Source organism: Peromyscus maniculatus, chromosome 2, assembly GCF_049852395.1.
Source record: "Peromyscus maniculatus bairdii isolate BWxNUB_F1_BW_parent chromosome 2, HU_Pman_BW_mat_3.1, whole genome shotgun sequence".
Lineage (NCBI taxonomy): Eukaryota > Metazoa > Chordata > Mammalia > Rodentia > Cricetidae > Peromyscus > Peromyscus maniculatus.
In genome coordinates this window covers 58,346,022-58,370,004 of record NC_134853.1, presented here as the reverse complement: position 1 = coordinate 58,370,004, position 23,983 = coordinate 58,346,022, and the positions used below count along the sequence as shown (strand labels likewise).

Sequence of the window (23,983 nt, the reverse complement as noted above, 5' to 3'; positions counted from 1 at the left end):
CTAGGAAACATCGAGTTTCCTAGGTGTCTTAGTTTCTATTGCTGTGAAGAGACACCATGACCACAGCAACTCTTATAAAGGAAACCATTTAAAGGGCTGGCTTACAGTTTAGAGGTTCAGTCCATTATCATCGTGGTGGGACATGGAGGCGTGCAGGCAGACATGGTGCTGGAGACGGAGCTGCGAGTTTTACATCTTGATATGCAGGCCAATGGGAAGTAGTCTGAAATACTGGGTGTGGCTTGAGCATATGACACCTCAAAGCCTGCCTCTCCAGTGCCACACTTCCTCCAAGAAGGCCACACTTACCTCAACAAAGCCACACCTCCCAATAGTGCCACTCCCCATGAGCTTATGGGGGGCCAGTCACATCCAAACTACCACACCAGGTTAGGATCTTATGGGTTAAGGGAGTTTGCGCTAAGACTGGACAGGGAACCTTTACTGCTGCAGTCTGAGGGCTCTGAGAAAGCCTTGTCTGATAGAAGGACCTACTGCAGATCTGAAAACCTAAACCACTGGGCCCAGGATGACTCAGCCGGACAAGGTGCTTGGCTCAGACCTGACAACCTAAGCTTGATCCTCTGACCCCACAAGGTGCGGGAGAGAAGACTCTGAAGAGATGCCCTCTGATCTCTCTTACACGCACACACACACACACACACACACACACACACACACACACACACACACACACTGCAAATGGCTATGGGAGGTAGATAGGTGCTGCCTGTGGTGACGCTCTGTGTACCTGGGAGTCGATGACGAAGATCAGTGCTCCTGTTCCCCGGAAGATCATCTCATAGTCGAAGGTAGGGTCAAAAAAGTCAATCTGCCCTGGGAAGTCCCAGATCTGGAAGTTGACAAAGGAACTGTTGGACACGTCTTCCCTGCAGATCTTGTTGGTGCTCTCCAGGAACAGGGTCTCGCTCGGGGACATCTTGTGAAAGACAACTTTCTGTATGGACGACTTGCCGCTCCTTCTGAGACCCATGAGCAGGATTCTGGGCTTCACCTCAGTGCTGAAGGGGTCACTGAAGTCCAGAACTGGAGAAACCACAGAAAAGGACGGGGTGAGTCCTTCACAGCAGCTAACGGGGAGTTTCACCTCCACCTCAGATGGTCTGTCACTCAGATGCTGCTCTTCCAGTGTCACCTCTACCACTCATGAGGGGGACAGTGTGGGGACATAAAGAACCCTGAAAACTGCCCAACTCCCTCACACATCCCCGAAGGGCAGAGTCCCGTCGTATGGCTCAGCATCCCAAGCAGGGACACTGGAATACAAAAGGAAAGGCTTCCTGGAGCTCGCTGCCTGAAAAAGAACTCAGGTCTCTAGCCACCCCCTCCTCTACATGGCTGTCAGAGTCTCTTGGCTCTTGGTAACCCTCTCCTGGCTGGAGCCCTTGCAGGTCTCCCAGCCTAGAACACAGGCACAGGCCAGGGACCTCCGACTCAGACTTGAGAGAGCACAAGAGACTCAGACCTCTCTCCAGGACTGTCCACGTCGGCTTCCGTCATCTGGTAAGATAACCACGGACAGCTATTAACATTTAAACTAAATGATGCTGGAGGGAGGGCTCTGTGGCTGCTCCTACAGAACTGGAGTTTGGCCCAGCACTCCAGTCAGGCTGTTCCCTGAGCCAGCTAGAGGGGATCCAACCTTCTCTTCCAGACTCTGTGGGGACCACAGTCTTGTGCATGAACCCTCGCTCAGACAGACATATGTATGCCTAATTTAAAAAAGAAAAACAAAATCTTCCTTAAAAAAAGAATCAGCTTTAAAAATCTGTAATCGATGACGATAATAAACAGGTCTCAGGTCTGTTATGATCGTTAAATGAAATCAAGGACCTAAATTAATTAAGACTCAAGCAGGCGTGGTGGTACACACCTATAATTCCAACACCTGGGAGGCCAAGTCAGGAGGATCACGAGGTCTAGGCCAGTCTGAGCTATAAGGCATGAAGACTCAATCAGCCAAGGGTCTGGGCCAACTGGTCATCTACATGCAAAGACCCTTACCTGAGACTGAACACAGGTTAATTCAAAATGGACCGAACACCTCAACCTAGGAGCTAAAACTAAGCTCTTAGGGAGAAACGTAGACAGACATCTTAGAGATCTTAGATTAGGCACCTTTGATCTCAGCACGCAGGAGGCAGAGACAGGCAGATTTACACAAGCTTAAGGCCAGCCAGAATTACATAGTGAGTCCTCTGTCTATCTGTCTGTCTGTCTCTCTCTCCTTTTCAGCTTCTCCAATTGCTGAATTGGTAACAAACACCAAATACTTGAATGTTTACCTATGGACTTTAAGACTTTGTTTTTTGTTTTTTTTTGAGACAGAGTCTCACTATGTAGCCCTGGTTGGCCTCGAACTCACTATGCAGACCCGGTTGGCCTCAAACTCAGATACCATGTACAGTATTCGAAGTACATCTCAATTTAAGAACTATTTAATTACATTCTTCATGGTGGGGAGGGGGGCATGGCGTGCATGTGGAGGTCAGAGGATAACCTGAGCCAGTTCTCTCCTCCTTCCATGTGGTCCAGGAGGCAGCTCGCCCCCTCCACACACCTTGCTCCCACCACGCCCCTCCCCCACACCATGGCTGCACAGTCTTCCCCAGTTCAACAGCCAGCTTCCATACATGATACAAGTTGTAATCTAGGGGAGGAAATACTTCTAAAAGGCATTAGTTTCCTTCCTCATCCGTGATCATGCCCTCACAGGACTGCCATACAAGTCTGCCTCAGGAAATCAGAGCAAACAGGACTTAGGTCACATGTTAGTGCCTTCCCAAACTGAATTCCTAAAACCAGAAGAAGAGTATACATTCTAGACAGTAGCCAAACCCAAACCCAGAAGTCAGTTATGAGAAGCCCCTAAGCAATACAAGCACAGATGAAAGAGGAGCCTGTAGGCCTGGGAAACCGAGGTGTAGTCATTCTTACTGCAGCTCATGGGAACTAAAACCGTCTGAGGCAGAACCTGCCATCTCTCCTCCAGACATTCCCTCAAATGGCGAACATGTGAGAAATGTTCCGATTAAGATGCTGATTGCAGGAGAGCATGCAGGCTCGATGGATGGGAGCAGCAAGTTCACGACAGAATCAGAGCAGAGCCCCAGGTACAAAGATGGAATCTAGAGAAAAGAACGATCATCTCAGAGCATGCACAATCCAGGGAAAGGGACATGGAGGTTCTGGAAATAAAAAAGCTGTGGGGACAAGGCAGACAGGATGAAAGGTGGACTCAACAAAGACATGGAGGGGAAGGAGGAACTGGTAAAGAGGGAGAATGCGCCGCCTTTAATCTCAGCACTCGGGAGGCAGAGGCAGGCAAAACTCTGAGTTCGAGGCCAGCCTGGTCTACAGAGCAAGTTTCAGAGCCAGAGCTACACAGAGAAACCCTGTCTCGAAAAACCAAAGGGGGGGGGGGAGAGAGAGAGAGAGAGAGAGAGAGGTAGAATGCCCTATATGGTGTAAAATAAACATCAGTGGCATCAAGAGTAAGACTCAGCAGTCCTGCTATCTACCTAAGAAGTCCCCCAAGGGCAGAGCTCAGCCACCTGTGCCTACGAGCCCAGTGCTCATGAGGGCCAGTTTAAGGCCATTTGGGACAACATGAGGCCCTGCCTCAGAGAAACAAAAAGGAGCAGGGGTTGGGTTTGCCTTTCAGTGGTAGAGCATCTGCTTTGCATAGAGAGCCTCCACCTCCATTCAACTCCCAGCAATGAAGACAGCAGAGCGGGACTAGTCCCCCAGCAATGAAGACAGCAGAGCAGGACTAGTCCCCCAGCAATGAAGACAGCAGAGCAGGACTAGTCCCCCAGCAATGAAGACAGCAGAGCGGGACTAGTCCCCCAGCAATGAAGACAGCAGAGCAGGACTAGTCCCCCAGCAATGAAGACAGCAGAGCAGGACTAGTCCCCCAGCAATGAAGACAGCAGAGCAGGACTAGTCCCCCAGCAATGAAGACAGCAGAGCAGGACTAGTCCCCCAGCAATGAAGACAGCAGAGCAGGACTAGTCCCCCAGCAATGAAGACGGCAGAGCGGGACTAGTCCCCCAGCAATGAAGACAGCAGAGCAGGACTGGTCCCCCAGCAATGAAGACAGCAGACCATTAGTCAGCAGGACTGAACAGCGCAATGAGCCCTCCCCAAGTGCAGAGAAAGACAAAGTAAATAGATCCACTAAATAGAAATGTAAAACACTGAAAACAACAAAATCCTTGAAACTATCAGGAGGGGCTGCAGGGGGACCTCAGTGGTTAAGAGCACTGACTGCTCTTGAAGAAGACACAGGTTCAATTCCCAGCACCCACATGGCTCATTACTGTCTGTAACTCCAGTTTCCAGGGCAACTGACACCATCTTTAGGCCTCTGTGGGCACCAGGCACACATATAATACACAGATATCCATGCAGATAAAACACTAATGCACATCAAAACAATTAAATCTTAAGAAAAATGAAAGCATATGTCCATCCAAAACTTGTACAATAGGCTAGAGAGATGGATTGGCAGTTAAGAGTGCATACTGTTCTTACAGAGGATCCAAGTTATGTGGTGGTATTGTGTTCCCCAAAATATTGTGTACTCTAATAAATTTATCTGGGGTCAGAGAACAGACAGCCACTAGATACAAAGGCTAGAAAATGGTGGCACTCACACCTTTAATCCTAGCATTCCAGAGATAGAAATCCCTCTGGATCTCTGTGAGTTCAAGGCCACACTGGAAATAGCCAAGCATGGTGACACATGCCTTTAATCCCAGAAAGTCAGCCTTTAATCCCAGGGAGTGGTGGTAGAAAGCAGAAAGATATATAAGGCGTGAGGACCAGAAACTAGAGGCATTTGGCTGGTTAAGCTTCAGGCTTTTGAGCAGTAATTCAGCTGAGACCCATTCCAGATGAGGACTCAGAGGCCTCCAGTCTGAGGAGACAAGACCAGCTGAGGATCCGGCGAGGTGAGATAGCTGTGGCTTGTTCTGTCTCTCTGATCTACCAGCATGGACCCCAATAACTCGCCTCTGGCTTGATTTTATTAATAAGAACTTTGAAGATTCCTGCTACAAAGTTAAGTTTATACCACCTGTAACTGAAGCTCCAAGGGGATGCAGTGCCTCTGACCTCTGCAAGCACCTGAGTGTGTGTGCATGCGTGCATGCGTGCATGCACACTCTCTTAAAAAGAAAACTTGCACAAAAAAAGCACATCTGGGCTGGGTGTTGGTGGTGCATGCCTTTAGTCCCAGCACTCAGGAGGCAGATGCAGGAAGATCTCTGTGAGTTTGAGGCCAAACTTGTCCACATAGAGAGTCCCAGGACAGCTATGCAGAGAAGCCCTGTCTTGAAGACAAAACAAAACAACCTCATCCCTACTATCCCTACTTTATCCTTAATACTCAAGAACTGAGAACAATTCAAATGTCCACCAACAGGTAAGTGGATAAGCAAATTACAGCATATCCTAGCCATACAAAGAATTAAGCCGTGACCGGTGCTTGCTAGTATGCACCAAGTTCCAAGTTGGACTGTTGGCACAGGAAGAAAGAGAGGCAAGGAGGAAGTCGTTGGTGCCCACTGATGAACTGCAGAAAAGGATCCCGTTCTATTTTTTCCTGACATTCTGAAACAATATAAACTAACATACAATGGCACACAAGACCTCGGTGGCTGCCGGGGGACAGGAGCAGGGGTGGAAGGAACCCCAAGGGGATAAGGCGACTTTGCAATGGACATGGTGGATATTTCCTTTACACTGTGGCGCTTTCAAAACCCTATCAAATGTGTACTTATTTTTGCAAATTGTACTTTAATACAAGCTATTTTAAAAACGCAATCCCAAGGAAAAGAAAATGAGTGAGCTCCGGTTGCTCTTATTTCTACCTCCCAAACAACAAGTGTTAGATGGGAGCAATGCCCTGGGACCAGCCTAGGGAGTGGAAGTGCTGGGGTTCGAACTCAGGTCCTCAGGCCTGGCAGCAAACACCTTTATCTGTCTCATCGGCCCCATCTACTGATCATTCTCTTCCTGAACACAACTTTGTTCAATAAACAAACAAACGAAAAGTCACCAGAATTACATACAATGCCCACACATTGTAAGTCTTTCTGACCAGGTAATGCTGCTAGATGCAGGTGTAGTCTTCAGCTGAGTCTGTAAATCCAGGCTGGAGTGTCTCCTCTCAGGGGGTGGGGGGCGGCAAAGGGGTCTTGGTGAAGAGGGAGGTGTGCGGGTTTAGAAGGATCGGGTGAAGTCAGGCAAGTGAAACAAGATGTGCAGCTGCTACTGCACATGGAGCTGGATGCGTTTTCCTGCCTGCCAGGGTCCAGCACATGCTAACTCCGGTGGGGAATGGCAGCCAGGTCAGCAAGATGCCATCAGCAGGGACCGGGTTTCCCTGGAGGCCTGTGATGCACCTCTTCACTTCAGTTAGATGGCTAACCACTGCTTTGCCGCTTCTGCGAAGCCTCCCCAGCTCCTGACAGGTACCCAAGGGACCTGGGTAAGGGGTCTGCCCGGATCACATGGCTGGATGTGGCAGTACACTCAGCAGAGCCTCCACCACATTAAAACCAGACCATTCCTTACCATGTCCTACAAGATGGCTTCATGTCAACCATGAGAGGATTGCTGGTTGTTCGGTGGAAGAGTCATGAGCCATGGTTACCGGAGTTAGAATGGGCTTTATCAGAGAGAAGAGGGATTAGGAGAGAAAAGGCCAGGCCTGGCAGAGGGAGGGAGGGAGAGAGAGAGACAGAGACAGAGACAGAGACAGAAGAACATGGTGCCACCTTATAAAAGTCAGGACGCATCTGTGCACACGGGCCCACACACAGAGATCATGCATGTCCACACAACTGTGCAACTACACAATCACGTAACCATGGGGCGTGGGTCACGCAGGACGTATGGCCCGGAAATGACTAGGTGGAGATCACTAAGTGTCCCGCTGGACATGCATGACCATGGGGTGTGGTTGGAATTCCTATCAAACCATACGATCTTCTAACATCAAAGACTCTATACCCATAATTTTAACAGGACACATCGGTCACTGTTAAAACAAAACAATGGTAACAGCACAAATAACAAATACAATTCTTTAAAAGAAGAAACCAGCAAACAGAGTCTATTACGTATAGAATAAGCACTACTTAGTGAAACTCGCGTTTATTTACATGTATGTGCTGGTTCCTGATGAAAATGTTTTATTATTGTGAGTCACCATTGAAAAATACATTAATGCACCATTGCTGAAGATAGGAAAGTACTGCGGACAAGTCCTCCACAGTCCTCCCACCCTCCTCCTCCTCCTCCTTCACAGTTCTTACTTAATCTATTCATAATCATAAACTGAACTCTGCAGTCCATGTGGACTTGGAGGGCAATGAGGAAAATGTGGAACCCACGGATCTTCAGTGAGAGCAGGGTTACGGGGTATTGTGAGCAGATGGGGTGGGGCTGCTCTCCTGTGCTACCGAAGGAGAAGGAGTCAGACTTGTCCACAGTCAGCAATGGTGATCTTCTTGCTGGTCCTGTCATTCCTGGACCAAAACACTCTGGGGCTTCCACGATGCCCACGCCTTCTTCTCCCTTTCCTCAAGACCACACTGGCCACCCAGCTACTCAGTCTTAGCAGTGCAGATGTGGGGTGAGATATATTGTGTACCCTAATAAAATTTGCCTGAAGATCAGAGGCCAGAACCAGCCACTAGTATGGTGATATTTTATTTGTGCTGAAATGTGATTTTATTTGTATGTTAATAAAGTTGCTTGGGGATCAGAGCTAAAAGCAAGCCATTTAGCGTAAATCCAGTGGTGGCACATGACCTTAACCCCGATCACATGGCAGGCAGTCTGCATAGTCAAGGACACAGCCAAGCGATGACCCTAACCTTTAGTCCCAGTATGAACCATAGAGACCTGGAGGTCTGTATAGACAGGCAGTGATGAGGAAGTCATGTGGTTGGATGTAGAGCCAATGAGAAGGCAGAACAGAAAGGCAATAAAAAGACAGGTCACACAGGAGAAGGTCTCTCTCTCTCAGGGGAAGGACGGCAGTGAGTGGTAAGCTAAAGGCTCTTCGCTAGTGCTCGGATCTCTTGGGATTTTAACTCTGTATTTGGCTTTGTGTTTCTTATTTAATAAGACAGTTTAGAATTTTGTCTGCACACTAGATTAAACACAGATGCCAGGCAGTGGTGGCACACACCTTTAATCCTAGCACTCTTCTCACCCACACACCAAATTCTCCTTCCCTCCCAGCCACTCAAGCTTTCTGGAAGGGCCTCACAGGGCCTTGCCTCACCTCTTCCTCTATCTGGGAGGCTTCCCCAGACTTTTTCTCCCTCACGCAGCCCTGCTATATCACCTTCTCTGCTAAACCATACCCCATCACTTCCTAGGCTAGAACCTGTGTCTTTTAAATAGTCCTCACTGCGCAATTCTTTTACTTTGTGTATCTGTCCTATTGGTTTCCTTGTGTGCTGTCTCTCTCAGAAGGATACGTACATAAGGCATGTGGCAACCACTCAGTAACTACCTTGAATAAATTAGTTGACAAGGCCCAGCAGATGTGGATGAGACTTCTGAAGCTGTGTCTGCAGACCGACTGATGAGAAATGCAGTGATATGGAGAGGTTGGAATGTTGCAGATCCAGAGCTTGATTACACCTTTTCCTAGGCTATCATTAGCCCCCTAAACAGCCATTCCCGGCCCACTTCTGTGACTGACAGCGAAAACCTTTTGGAATGCATCAATTTAGCCCACTATTAGCTCCCATCAATCCAAAAGTTAAGAAAGCCATCAGCAGCTGAGGTTTATAGATTCCCTCATCTTACTGAAATCCTTCTCTCTGATGCCCCCAATACTGTATTTCTTTAATGTCTTGATTTGTAACTCTGTTCTCTTACTATAAAATATTTCTATGTTAGAACATTCTATTATATCCCCATGCCAAAGTCACTCATAGTTGCTCCGGAATAAACCATTTGAGGTGAGAGCTGTTTTGTTCAACAACATAGACTAGCTCACCAATTCAGTGCTGGTAACTTTTGCATTTCACCCTAATACAAGAGACTAATGTGGTCTCATTCACATTTCAGGAAGTTCCCTCCAGAAATAAGGCTCCCGAGGAAGGGTCTGTGTGCAGGACTCAAACGACGCCCTGGGGCTGGGGGAAGAGTGTTGGTATTGAATAATCTGACCCTTTCAGCTCCTCACAGGCCTGGCAGGAGAATAGACACTTGTGTCTGTCAGGCTGATTACCAGACTATTCAAACAATGGACCCCAAAGAAATGGGAATTTCCCCAGGAGAAGGAAAGGGTACCTGCCAGAGGGGGATCTGGGCTTTAGGAGATCTCACTACTTGTCAGACCACCTCACAGGATGAGACTGAAGCCCAGACAATGCTGGGTCAGCGGTGGGCGGGACCACAGCTTGATGGGACTGCCCACACAGGCATATCCTGGGACCTTTATTTAAATTTTACTCTTACTTCAGGACCCAGAAGAGGCAGTCTCGGGGCTCTGCTGGATCTCTTTGGCCCTGTTCACAATGTGGCACACTGAATACACCGTTTTCTGCCTTCCACTTTCAATCTGGCTCATTCACTTGTTTATAAGGATGGGTGTGGCATATGGTATGACTCAAAGGTCGGTGAACCACACGAAACAGTGTGATGTGAGCCGGGCATGGTGGCACTTACCTTTAATCCCAACACACAGGAGGCAGAGGCAGGTGAGTTTGGGGCCAGCCTGATCTACATAGATAATTCTAGGACAGCCAGGGCTACATAGAGAGACTCTGTCTTCCTTAGTTAGGGTTTCTATGGCTGTGAAGAGACATGATCACAGAAACTCTTTATAAAGGAAAACATTTAACTGGAGCTGGCTTACAGTTTCAGATGTTTAGTCCATTATCCTTATGGCAGAAGCATGGCAGCATGCAGGCAGACATGGTGCTTGAGAAGGAGCTGAGAGTTCTACATCTTGATCCCCCTCCCCACTCAGGCAGCAGCAGGAGACTGTGCACCACACTGGGTGTGGCTTGAGCATATACGAGACCTCAAAGCCCGCCCCCACAGTGCCTCTCCCTGTGGGCGAAGCATTCAAACACGTAAGTCTATGGGGGGTCATACCTATTCAAACCACTACACTGCCTCATATTTAAAAAAAAATGTAGGGTGTGGTAGCCTGCATTTGTAATCCCAGGGCTAGGGTGACGGCAACAGACAGACCCCTGGTGCTCACAGCCCAGTCCATTTGGTGAGTTCCTGGTCAAGTGAGAGATCCTGTCTCAAAAGACAAGGCACCTGAGGAATGACACTCAAGGTTGATTTCTGGCCTCCACACACATGTGCATGCTCACACACACATAAACAAACACACACACAAAAAAAACTTCATGTCTGGAGCTCAGCCGTTCAGAGCACTTACTGCTCTTGCTGAGGAACCAGGTTCAATTTCAATTCTCAGCAACCCATGGCGGCTCACAGCCATCCAACACCTTCTGACTTCCATGGGCACCAGGCACACACAAAATGTTCATATATACATGCAAACCAAACACTCATATACATAAAATAAAACCTTAAAAAAAAGGAAAAAAAGAAAAAAAGGAAAAGAAACAAACAAACTTTATGCCTGACTCTGGCACTTGGTATTGTGTGTGAAGTGAATCAGTCACTCTGTCCAGGAGAAATTACCATCGTCAGGGACACAGCAGATATTCCCCTTCACCCCCTGGTCCTGATCCTGCTCAACCCTAGGGGACCTTGCCACCCCCTGCCAAGGGACAGCAATTAGGGGAGAGAGTCACCTGGTTGGGATATTATCAGTCTTTAACACTTTAGACCGGTTATTTCACCTAGAATTATCCAGCAGAGCCCTGCCCGAACCTAAGCAGCCTTGCAAAAAGAAGATGGATTTGTGCCATGAGCACAGAGCACAGGGCTCTGAAAGACTGTGCTTGGTCAGAACTATGGCCAATTAGCCAGAACTGAAGAAAACGAGATTAGAGTGCCAGGGTGCACTTCCTCACACCGATCTTCTTCACAGTGCTGCCCAGGCTCCTTAGGTCGGCAGTAGTTCTCAGCCTTCCTAATGCTGCAACCCTTTAAAACAGTTCCTCGTGTTCTGGTGCCCCCCAAAACCATGAACATTTTCATTGCTACTTCATAACTGTGATTTTGCTAGCTATGAGTCGTAATGTAAATATCTGATATGCAGGTATCTAATATAGGATACCTTTGAAAGTGTCCTTCAACACACACACACACACACACACACACACACACACACACACACGCAAAAGGGTAGCAACCCATATGTTGAGAACCACTGTGTAGTGGTGGTTTTTCTTTGGGCCACCAACCAGCTCCCAAATAAAGACACAAAAGCTTATTATTAATTATGAATGCTTGGCCTTAACTTAGGCTTGTCCCACTAGTTCTTTTAACTTAATTTAACCTGTTTCTATTCATCTATGTTTCATCTTGGGGCTTTTTATCTTTCTTTCATTCTGTATGTCCTACTTTTCTGCTTTCTTCATGTCTGTCTGTCTGGCCCCTGTCATCTCCTTTTCTTTCTTCTTTTTTTTTTTTCATCCCCAAGCCTAACTTCCTCCTACTTACTCTCTCTGCCCCCTTTCTCTGCCTGGAAGCTCTGCCTATACCTCCTCCCTCAGTATTGGCTGTTCAGCTTTTTGCTAAACCAATCAGGTGCCTTAGGCAGCCAAGGTAAAACAGCAACACATCTTTACATAGTTAAACAAATACAACACATTTTTGCATAGTTAAATATTCCTAAACACCACTAGTCTAGGGGTTCTCCCTAGGCAAACAGGATGTTCTCTTCATAAACTCTGGCTCATGACAGTGAGTCCTTTGAGGGTGATCTCTTAAATCTGAGGACAGACTATCCTACATAGCAAGTTCCAGGTCAACTAGGACTACATAGTGAGATCCTCTAAAACATATCCCAGAAACATAAGATAAAAGTTATATGTAGAAACAAAATCTTTTATAAAATTCTCTTAAATCATACTAGTGGGGAACTAAAAAGCATGACTGAATACATAAATATTCAATATATTCAGTTTTGTCTCTAATGTGTTGTGATTTACCAGTACTTCCTAAAGGAGGAAGTGTTCTTAGGAACTTTTTTAAATTGCTTGAGAGAAACTCGAGGCTGCTTTTACACAAACCTCTTTTACACACTGAGAAACAAGTGGCAATCCTTCTCAGAGAGCTCTAAGAAGAGAATCAACAGCCTCTCACACACATTAAGAGAGGAGCTGAAGAGTCTATCTGAGTCACAGCAGAACTAGGGAGAGCCACTGTCACCCAAGAACTTTATAAGGCTCGACAGAGGAGACAGAATTTTTATTATTTTTATGTTTAAAGCGGTATGGGTCTGGGGCCACGAGTCTGGATCCCCACAATGTACTTTCAGCCCAATACAACACTACGCATTTGTATCCCAGTGAACTACTGTGAGATGGGAGTCTGAGACACTGGGATCCCTGGAGGCCCCAGGGTCCAGCACTAACAAGTCCTACTGCCTCACTAAGGAAGAAGGCAGGCAGGGACTGATGCTTGAGGGTGTGCAGGATTGTATGTGAGCACTAGTGCCCACTGTTTATGAGAAGGACAAGATACTAAAGAATAAAGGAGGCAGGAACAAGAAAGAGGTGACTTAGGAAGCAGAAATGTGCTGCACTGCTGTGGGGTTGGGGAGGACAATCTAAAATAAAGTGACACCTGGGACAGAAAGCTTGGAAAGAAGATGCTCTCTCAAACTCAGAGTCCATCAGTTGTCTAGAACTTGCTACACTTCCTTGTGTTTTCCTTTGCACTACCCTAGTCTGTCCTAATAATCAAAGGGGAGAGGTGGCTAATAAAAGTACTGCATCAGGTGCAGTTCAGACCTTGAACTGGTGATCCTGTGCCCCGTCTTTGGAGTGCTGAGATTAGACTTATTCCACCACACCCAGCTTATTAACAGCTGGTAGGTGGGACTGACTGTATTCAGCACCTGTATAACCTTCAGGGAATATCACCAGCTCACCCTACTGCTGACTCCAGTGACAATCCAGACTGTCGTCACTTCCTCCGACTCCAGTGGGCACAGGCCACTGTGAAAGCACAGACCAGACTCAAGCAGACGGGGGTGAGCAGCTCTCTTCACCAAGTTTCCCCTGAAAACTGAGGGCTTTGGGAAAAACCTTTTACTCTCTGATTAAATGCTGGAAGAGCAGAGAACAATAGGGATATCTTATAGTCTCGTTCCTTGTCAGATTTTAAAGCACAGGAATTTACTTGAGCAAATTTAAGTCTGGGTGACAAAATTAATCATTATTTATGACACAATTATGAGTTTATGTGGGGTGCTGAGGATCGAAACCAGGGACCAGGACACCTCTAAATCTATGGTAATTGGTTTGGGGGGGTACGATAACGTGTGTGTGTGCATATGTGTGTGTGTGTGTGTGTGTGTGTGTGCGTGCCAGGTGGACTTCCTCATTACCCACCTTATTTTGCGGAAGGATCCCTGTCTGAGTCTGGTACTTGCCACCTTGCCTAGGTCGGTTGTAAGCTGCAGGGGTCTCTCGTCTTCCCTCCCCAGGGCTGAGATTACAGGCACATACTACACACCCACACCCTTAAGTGGATGCTGGAATCTGAACTCAGGTCCTCAGGCCTGCAGGGCAAGCACTGTACCCACTCAGCCGTCTCTCCAGCCCCTGTTGAATTGTATTTAATGGTTTAATTCTTGTCCCGTCTCTGGAGTTTGATTTGGGGCAGCATTTGAAGATGAGACTTGCCTCGCTGCCATTAACAACAAAGAACAAAGGGTTAAGAAGTGCCTCAGTCTGTCCTCAACAGAACTAAGCTGCTTGAAAACACTCCTGCTGTTCGTGAACAAGATATGGAGTGGAAGCCAAAGCAGACACGCACTGAAGTCTCAGCTTAGCGGCACTACATTCTCAAGCTCAGCACACGTGGTAAAACTCACAGGGTTAAAATGAGATCAGGGGCTCCGTACATCACGTAGACTAGGGGCAGTGGGGGCTTCCCATCTCCAGTCTACGTTCTCCTGACAGCTCCTGACAAACTGTCTCAACTAGCAATGCTGTCAACCCAACATCCCACTGCCAGGCCCCCAGGACCAGAGTCCTGATCCTACTGGGGAAAACGCCCAGACTGCTGTTAAACGCAGGCACTTTATCTGTTAGGCAGAGAGAAGGGAGAAAAGTTCACCAGTGCGTTGTTCATACCATCTACCTTTTCTCAGATCAAAGGAGTTTGAGAATAGACACATGCATCCTTTACCAAAATCTAAATGCAAGCGTGTGCTACGGAAATGGAGGGTTCAACAGTTACAGCACGTGTCGCTCTGAGTACCTACGGTGGGTGGCTCACAACGTCCTGTAACTCCAGCTCCAGACCTGATACCCTCCTCTGGGCACCTACATCTCTCTCTCTCTCTCTCTCTCTCTCTCTCTCTCTCTCTCTCTCTCTCTCTCTCTCTCTCACACACACACACACACACACACACACACACACACACACACACACACACACACACACACACACCTCTTAGAACAAAACAAAACCAGCCAGCCTCCAGAAGGGCATGGAGCAGGACGTCTCAATTCTTGGCTTCCCCTCTCCCAGTCCCAGCTCCCTGGGATGGAATCAGCTGGCAGCCCCTTTGCAGGAAGTGCTTGCTGGCCGAGGAAGGCAGATTTTCTAACAGAGACTGTGCTCCAAGGCCTAAACCTCCAGCCTGAAGCTAGGAAAGAACAGAGGCCAAAGGACAAGGGACAGTTCAACAGATAAAGGGTGGGAAAAGGTAGCCGAGCACTTGCCCACAACAGAGAGCCGAGCAAAGCCAGGCTTCTGCAGAGTCTGCCGGAGCAGAAATTAACATGCATGCTTCTAGCCACGTGAAGGTACTGTATCCTTTTATAGCAAGATTCCAGGATCCCGCCTGCCTGACCCGGGAATTCCCAGTGGGGGGCTTATTACTGAAGTCATCTAAACAAAGCTGCAGGCAGGGTTGCCTTAGGACTAACAGCACGGGGGCCCTCCCATTCCGGGCTCCGGAGAAGCCTTTTGTTTCAGGAATTCTTCCCCTCAGGCAGGGCTTTACTTTCACTTCAAATTTAGACAAATCAAATTTCAAAAGTGCTCCCAAGCACCTCAATAAAGACTACAGGGAGAAAAACAAAACAAAAACAACAACAACAAAAGAACAGGTTCTGTGCCCTCCCGGCAAACTCTGGCCCCCAGGACAGTATCAAATGACTGGCTTTTCCTCTGGAATAGGGTCTTCTTTCTCTCCGTAAACTGCACCTACCTTTTCAAATACCTTGCAAATACATCCCATTCAGCTTTTCTCTGGGAGACTCTAACTGCTAGATCCTAACGAATGCTATTTAAGTAATAAAAAGGTGACTGAATAATTTAATTAAAAAAAAAAAAAAAAGGTGACTGAGTGAGCCACTGTGGGACCAATTAAAGGGCCCGAAGAAGAGGGAAGCGCACAGGTACACACACCAATTTAAACAATGGGAACTAGTACCTCTAGAGAAAAGCAGCCAGGAAAGGGGGTGGCTTGGAAAGCTGTTCCTCATCTGCCGGGCTCAAGGCTTAGTTAACTTTATTCCCTTTCTGATTCACTGAAGTAGTACCTGCCAGATGCAAAATCAAAACTGTCTTCCGAGAAAGGCTTTGTAGAGAATTTAAAGTTCAGTTCAGGGGATTCTCAATAAAAGTTCTTAAAACTCCTGTCACGAGTACTTTTATTCCTCAGTTTCTTCAGTGTGCGACATTAGAGAATTAGTCCTTTTTCTGAGATGTTTACAAGCTACACGGAGAATGTTAACAGACTCATTCAATTGACCTTTTCAAGTGACCTTCCGCCTTGGGGGGGAGGGGTCGGGCTGGGTGTGAAGAAAAGAAAAACAATCGGGAATCCCAAACTCAACTTCTTTTGTGTCTCAGGAATGAAACCCAGGCAGCCCCCATCTGAAAGGCTAACTCGGCTCCTTCTGCGAGCAAACAGTTGGCTCCAGCAGCCAAAGATCGCTCGCCCCGCGCCCATCTCGGGCGATGGCATGAGATGCATTCAAAGTGTCTTAGGACCGGGGACCCCGAAGTCCCCCGGCTGCGCGGGTACCACCTGCAGCGCGGGGCCCCGTCCCAGCGCCCTGGTCCCACGCCGCAGACCCCCTCGCGGCCACGGCAGGGAAGAATGACACACGCAGCTGTGGGCGACCCAGCAGGCACCCGGCCGCCAGCTGCCTCTTTTAGCTCGACATCCGACCCGGCTCCCCGCCGCCGCCGCCGCCGCCGCCGGCTGCAGCCCGGCCTCGCCCCTCCCCCACCACGGGCGCCCCGGACCCCCGCGCGCGCGCGCGCCCCGCACCGCTCCTCCGCACAGCGCCCCGGGATCGGCGAGCGCACGGTCGGCCGGCTCACCTCCCTCCTCCGGCCCGCTGTCCAGCTCGGCGTCCGAGGACCCGGGCCCGTCCTCGTAGCCCGCCAGCCCCACCAGCTCATCCTCCTCCTCGTCGTCGCCGCCGTCCTCACCCTGCGGCTGCGGCTTGCCCAGCACCTGGCTCATCACGCCCACGCTCGGCTCCAGGGTCCCCGCGTGGGCCGAACCGCCCGCACCTCCCCGGGCCCGGGTTGCGCTGGGGGGCGGCCGCGGCGCCCAGCCAACCCCCTCCCCGCCGCCGCTGCCTGAGGAGCCAGCCGGAGCGCGGCAGTTCTCCCCGGGAGCGCGAGGGAGCGACGGCGTGACCCGAGTCACCTGACGCTTGTCACACACACGCACCGCCGGGCGCGCGCTCGCCGGCCGCAGCCACCGCTCGTCTGGCGGGCCGCCCGCCGGGGCCACACACGTTCCCCCTGTGCGGAGCGCGGCTGTCCAGACGCGCCCAGGTCACCGCCCTCCCGGGCTGCTGCACGTGTGGCCCGGAGGCCACCTCGCCGAGGACCACCCCCGACCCCGCCGCCTGCCTTCTGCAGTGCCTATGGTGTGCGCGACGGTCTTCGAGCTCTCTCCCCTCCTAAGCTGCCCCCCGACACTGCGGTACCCAGGCCCCCCACTCCACTGCCTTATGCCATAGACTCCCGGCGCGCGGAGAAATGCACAGCGGCGGGCTAGTTTCCATAGCAATTTCCTCTTAAGGTGCCTTTTAGTTCAAAGGACTTCCCACCCGGAATACTCCCAGATCTCCTCCTCTACATAAGACACGTTTCCGAGGAATTCGCATGTCTCGTGATTTATATCTAAACACACTGTACTAAATAATTTCTCTGCAACCTTCGGGAAAGTCTCAGGTGTACAATGCACGCGGGGCTTTTTATGGCCAATTGCTAGCGTGGTGTTGGTGTAGTCCCACAGAAATGTGCCATGCCTCTTGTGGGAGGTGAGGGGCAGCTCTCAGATTGGAACAGGAGCGATGTAGGGTGAGGAGGTGCTTTCCTCCTTCGCAAGCTTCTCACCGCAGGACACAGTGTACCCACCCTTCCTGAAAAGAGAAAAAAATAAGTCATGTGCACGAACTTCCTTCAGTTAAGCACATTAGAAAAACAAAACAAAACAGCGGTCCGGCAAGGTGATCCGGATCCTGCAGGTACCAGCTGCTCAGCAGGTGGTGAGGACGAGGAGGCGAGAGGCAGCTCAGGCCGGAGACTTGCAGCCAGGGACAGGGCTTACAAGGGGTCCTCGGAGAAATCTGGGTAGGAATAGGGTTACTAAACCATGACTCATGTCCTGGATTTCTTCTAGGTGGGTGGCTGCTTTTTAACAGGAAAGGCCCTAACTTCTCCAGTTAGAATTCGGCATGGCTGCATGGTCAAGGTCGTTCCTAAAACAGAGATGTTAACTGAAAGTCTCTTAAGTGAAGAAATGTTCTGCAGAGGTGTAGGCAGAATTTAGGGAGTCAAGACGAGGATTATCAAGTGGGAAACTCAAACCACCTCCACACGTAAGCGGGAGGGAAGGAAGGGAGCCAGAGTTCTGGGGAGCAGCCGGGAAACAGGTCTTACATTCAGTCAGGCAGCAGCCGCTGCTGGAGCCACCCTGGCCAGGCAGATAAGAGGAGACCCTGGCCTGCCTCCTCCTTCCCTGTCTCAGGGCACTCTCCTGGAAATGCCTGCCACTGGTCAGACACAACCAGAAACGCGTGGGCAAAGGAGACTGAAACCTAGCGGAGGTCAAAGGGTGAGTGGGGAGAGCGGACCCGCTGAGGCAGGCTCCTCCGCTCTCCCCACAGGAAACCGCCTTCTCCGAGCCTCCCCAGAACGCCACTGCCACAGAATTAGTAGAAATAGTAAATGAGAAGCAGAACTCGTTTCTCGTGGGCGACTTTCCTTTCTGAGGAAAGAGAGTGGGCTTTTGTGGCTGGGTTGGTAGAGCGCTTGTCTAACATGCACGAGGCCCTGGGCTCAGCCTCGGACACCAACCCCGGCATGGTGGGCAGCAGCGACTCGGTGAGACTGAGGCCAGCTTGAAACTCCTGAAGCTCTGTTTCAGAAAAGGAAGCCACCTGGGGAGGACAGGAGGTAACTTCCCAGAGGAGCTGTAAAGACTTGCAGCTGTCCCAGAGCTAGCTTTCCCATGGGGGGGGGGGGGGCGCGTGAATCTTAAAAGAGTCTTATTAATAAAATCAAACCTGAGGCTAGTTATCTGGAAGGTCAGAGAAGCAGAACAAGCCACAGCTACCTCACCTCGCCAGTTCCTCAGCTGATCCTGTTTCCTCAGACTGGAAGCCTCTGAGTCCTCATCCAAATGAATCTCAGCTGAACTGTGCTGCTAGAAGCCTAAAAGCTTAACCAGCCAAAAGCTTAACCAGCCAAATGCTTCTAGTTCCTGGTCCTCATGCCTTATGTACCTTTCTGCTTTATGCCATCACTCCCTGGGATTAAAGGCTCACTTTCTGGATTAAAGGCGTGAATCACCATGCCTGGCTATATCCTTGAACACATGGATTTCTGCCTCTGGAAAGCTAGGATTAAAGATGTGTGCTACCACTGCCTAACCTCTATGTTTAATATTGTGGCTGTTCTGTCTCTGACCCCAGATAAGTTTATTAGCATGCACAATATTTCGGGGAACACAATACCACCACAGGGGGAGGTGAGTTCTATCTCGTGGGGTGAGATAGAACTGGCCTATTTCAAGCATCAGGGAGGTCCTTAGGACACCTGGAGAGAGCTTCTTAGCAACAGCTCAGATTCAGACCAAGCACTCAAACCTGGTTATTGAGCATGGTCCTCTAGTGAACCCAGGGTCTCCAGTGAGGACCATTCACAACCCGACAGCTCCCCACACAGAAAAGATGGAAATATGTGATGATTCTAACTTCCTCGGGGAGAGAGCTCTTATTTACTTGTTTATGTGGATGTGTATAGGTGTTTGTGTATGTCTGTGCAGCCTGAATGCAGTTCCCACACAGACCAGAGGAGGGTGTCATATCCTCTGAAACTGGAGTTACAGATGGTTGTGAGCCATCAGCATGTAGGTGCTGGGGAACTGAACTCAGGTCCTCTGAAAGAGCAGCCGCTCTTAATCACATCACGGAGCCATCTCTCCAGCACCAAGAAGTGAGCTTTATGGGGAGCACAAGCAACATATCAGAACACACCCCCAGGTGTCTGAGAATTGGATCATTCTTGAGAATAAAATGAACTGACAGCCCCGTCATCTGTTAGGGAGACAGACACAGGATCATGCCAGCCTGAGATCCTTCTCTAATCTTGTAGGGACTTCAGCTCAGGACAAACCAAGAATCGTAGTTTTAAAGCAGAAAAGGATTTCAGGACTAGCCAATATGAAGGAGAGTTGGGGGTTATATTACATGGCATTTGGGAGGGGCCAGGAGCAGGGTCTCACCTACACAGCTCTGACTTGCTAGCTAGACCAGGCTGGCCTCAAACTTACAGTGATCCGAGGTCCACCAGGACTAAAGATGTGCACCACAACAGCCAGCCTTCATATAGAGACTTTGTTTTCTAACAGGCCCCCAGGCCTTAGCACAACTGACCCCATTATAAAAATACCATTCAGCCTATAAAACTCAGCATGTAGATAACACCACCTGCCAAAACAAAAACAAAGGCCTAATCCATCAAAGTCTGTAGTTCTGGGAAAGTCTCTCTAAATGTACTTGTTAGGTCTCAAACCCAGGCAGATGGTTAACTAAGGTGCTTATTAACATGTCAAGGTGGACCCTGGCTGCCAGATTCTCCCAGCATCCCTCAGTCCCTACCTGTTACAGGGTATGGCTGCATACCCTGCCTCCTACCCTAAATTTCTCCACTAAAGGTCATGTTTACTCTGGACCCTCCCATGTATCTCTGCCTCTGGCTATGCTCTCCCTTTTATCTACGATAAACTTTCTCCTCCATCATACCTAGGAGCAGTCCTGTCTTTTCCTTTTTTATTTCCTTTTTTCACTGACCTTACTTTTTGACTTCTGTAATTTCTGCTTCTGGCTAATTGTTCTTGTTAACTGAAGTATGTCAACCCTGGACATGTTTTTGTGCTTAAAAGCTCCCCCTGAAAAAGGCTTGGTGCCACATGGGAATCCCAAACACCCAATGTAGTCGCTGGCTGCTAATGATGATTTTCTGTTGGCTTAAACCCATGTCTGAGCAGCATTCTCTGGTGGCCACCCCACAACAGCTTTTGTTTGTTTGTTGTTGTGGTTTTTATTTTTGTTTGTTTTGAAACAAAGTCTCACTGTGTAGTAGGAACTCTATGTAGATCAGGCTGGTATGCCTCTGCCTCCTGACTGCTGGGATTAAAGTCATGTCCCCAAGGCCAGACCGAATATTGATTTTAAGTATACAGATTAAGAGAAAATGAGAGGCTGGACCTGGTGGCACAAGCCTTTAGTCCCAGCACTCGGGAGGCAGGGGCAGGTGAGTTGTTGTGAGTTTGAGGCCATCTTGATCTACAGCAGAACAGCCAGAGCTACATAGTGAGACCCTGTCTGGGGGGAGGGGGGGAACAGAGAGAGAGAGAAAGGTGGGGGTGAGGTGGTCAGGACACACTTGAGAGTATAGATGAGGGCTTCTCCAGGACAGCTCATTCTTCATTACCTGTACAACAGTCATAATGCCGGATTTCAGTAAGATTTAAAGCTATCATTTTGAAACGGTTGCTGAGGAACCCAAGTGAGATCACAGGGTGGTTAATAGGATTATAACTGATAAAATCACAGAGATTAAGGAGGGTAGGCTATCTTTACTCTAAAGAAAGTCAACTGTCTTGTCTGGTGAAAGGAATGAGGCCCTCTCTACCCACCATCATACACATCCAAGCCTTCACATGAGTCTTTACTATTTTAACACAAAGGAATATTATTTCTTTGCCAGCAACCTTCACAGAAAACATCAAGTGTGTTGGAATCCTTGCTTCTCAGAAGGTGAGAGGCTCCAACCAGACTCTGGGGTAAGGGTCCCACCTTCTCTCCCCATATTTTTCTCTTTCTGTCCCGTCTCGGTCACACGAAGTCAAGGGAAATGAGGTCCTCAGCCATGTTGGCCCCCAGCTCAATGACGCAGTTGCATGCGGGCTCAGAGTGCTCTAAGTCGGCATCATTTCAAAGGGGTCATCTGCCTGTCTGAACACACGGGCTCAGAGAATCTTGGCTGCTTTTCTTTAGCTATGGTGGTTGTTTCCATCCTGCCAGCTTTCAGTCGCGGGAGAAGAACACAAAGGATAACAAATAAAATAAAATAACGGGTAAAAATTCTGGAAACAATACCGATTTTCAAAAAAAAAAAAAATCACATATGTAGATTCTTTCAGGTTTAAATGGGAATTGAGACATGTGAGAAGAACCCTGAAAGCTTTTAAGAAACTTTACTGTGGCTCTGCCCGTGAACTGGCTGCTGTGGTGGCCACTTTAGCTGGAAATCAGCCTGTCTGCGGCTGGCCGTCTCCTGGGAGAGCGTGTTCAAGAATGTCAGCCTGAGTCTCTGGACTCCCCATGGTGTTAGCTGTTGTAAGAAACCCTGGCAGGTTGATAGATGCTCAGTCAATGGAGAGGGAGCTGGGGAAAAGGCAACAAAGGAAGTAATGTTCAGTAGAGTCATTGATGGGTTCCTGCTAGCCCGACAGACAGCAAAGTAAAACGAGACTGACCTCCAGCCTCCCAGAGAGTCCGCGAGAACGAATGGCTTAAGATAACCAAAGGATCGTCGTCTCAATGGCTATGGGCTGTGAAGGGCGTAGGCTGGAGGGGCCTAGAGTACATTTATCTTATTATCTTATATGTGTGAGTATCTTGCTGCGCATGTCTGTGCACCACATGCATGCCTGGAAGAAGGCACCAGATTCCCTTCGACCAGAGTTAAGGAGGGTTGTAAGCCACTATGTGGATGCAGGGAATTGAATTTGGGTCCTCTGCTTTTAAGTGCTGAGCCAGCTCTCCAACCCAACAAACAATATTTATCAATATCTGTCTATCTGTCTATCTATCTATCTATCTATCTATCTATCTATCTATCTATTTATCATCCATCTATTCATCTAGTGATAGAATCTTGTGGTATAGCCCAGGCTGTCCTTGAACTCATGGACATTCTAATGCCTTAGCCTCCCAGGTGTTTAGGAATACAGGTATGCCTACTATGCCCAGGTGGCTTTTTTTTTTAATTATAAGAAAGACAATGGGATATTCAGCCTGCACCTTGAAAGAGAGAAAGTGTGGGGAGCAGATGAAGTCCTGAATGAATGTGTATTATTGATATGAGCACAGCTATGTCAAGAACCCCAATGCCTTAGACCCACGAGGATGGTAACAGCTGGTCTCAATAAAGAGGTTAATAGTTTATGCAAAAGTATCAACTGCAGCTTCCTCCTTCTGAGTGACTACAGCCTGAGAAACCCTATGTGGGAGCCCAGCTGGGAGACCAGCTCCCACATTTTGTGACAGGGTACTTTTGAAGAGTGGGGGATAAGAGATATTAGCTAGAAGGATATAGGGGAGAGAAACATAGAAACAGAGGATAGCCTCGGGAGGGCCTGGATCATTATCCACCGGCCCCTTCTATCTCTTCTAAAGGGCCTTTTATACAAATGCCAAGGGGTGGAGCAAAAGACCTCCCCCTAGCACAGCCAAGTACAGACCCTTCCAATCACTTGCTAACCACACATGGTCAAGCCATCCTCTAATGTAGACCTGCTGGGTAAAGCAAGCCCACATCTCACTAGGAAACCTTTGTGGGCCTCCACACCCCTATAAAGATCCCCAACAGAAATTAGCTAGTGGCTTCTGGTTCATATTGTACATAAGACAGTCACCGAGTTTCTGGGCTGCTGGTGGTGTGTCTCCGTCAGAGTGTACTGCCTACCTGATCCCAGTGTTTCTGTATGTGTGTCCATGTTTCTTCGTTTCCTGTCACTCCAGACATGTCAATCCCAAAGCCGTGCAGGCAGGGGGAGGCAGTCAAGAGTAACTGGGGATGCACAGCCAAGCACTGGGCTGAGCTCCTGGAGTCCTGTTGAAGAGAGGGAGAAGGGATTGTATGAGCCAGGGGTGGGGGTGGGGAGGGTGTCAAGATCATGATGGGGGAACCCACAGAGACAGCTGATCTGAGTTCATGGGAGCTCTCGGACTCTGGACCTACAGCTAGGACCGACCTAGGCCCTCCGCATGTGGGTGACAGTTGTACAGCTTGGTCTGTTTGCCAGACCCCCCAGTAGTGGGATCTAGTGGGATCAGGACCTGTCCCTGGTGCTTGAGTTGACTTTTGGGAACCTGTTTGCCATGCTGGAATGCTTCGCCCAGCCTTGGTCCTGCCTCAACTTGGTGTGCCATGCTTTGTTAACTGCCATGGGAAGCCTGCCCCTTTCTGAATGGAGGAGGAGTAGACGGGGGGGGGGGGGGGGGGGCACAGGAGGAGAGAAAGGAGGGGAAACTGCAGTTGGTACATAAAA

General features: G+C 49.0%; 1 protein-coding gene and 1 long non-coding RNA gene across 3 annotated transcripts in view; one reads left to right on the top strand and one right to left on the bottom strand.

The window, feature by feature from the left end:
• The window catches only part of Rragd (Ras related GTP binding D), a 38,180-nt gene extending 21,360 nt beyond the window's left edge, over positions 1–16,820 (bottom strand). The window contains exons 1-2 of one of the 2 annotated variants that reach the window (XM_076564026.1): positions 16,504–16,820; positions 752–1,047 (exon numbers count right to left, since the gene is read on the bottom strand). In XM_076564026.1, the coding sequence (XP_076420141.1) occupies positions 752–1,047; positions 16,504–16,648 (441 nt within the window). In that variant the 5' untranslated portion in view covers positions 16,649–16,820. The remainder of the gene's footprint in view (positions 1–751; positions 1,048–16,503) is intronic. The other variant, XM_076564025.1, reaches the window with a different exon arrangement.
• Positions 938–6,445, top strand: LOC143271825 (uncharacterized). The gene is made up of 3 exons (XR_013049043.1): positions 938–1,073; positions 1,413–1,524; positions 6,338–6,445. It is a non-coding gene; the product is annotated as an uncharacterized LOC143271825 (long non-coding RNA).
• Positions 16,821–23,983: the final 7,163 nt, after the last annotated feature.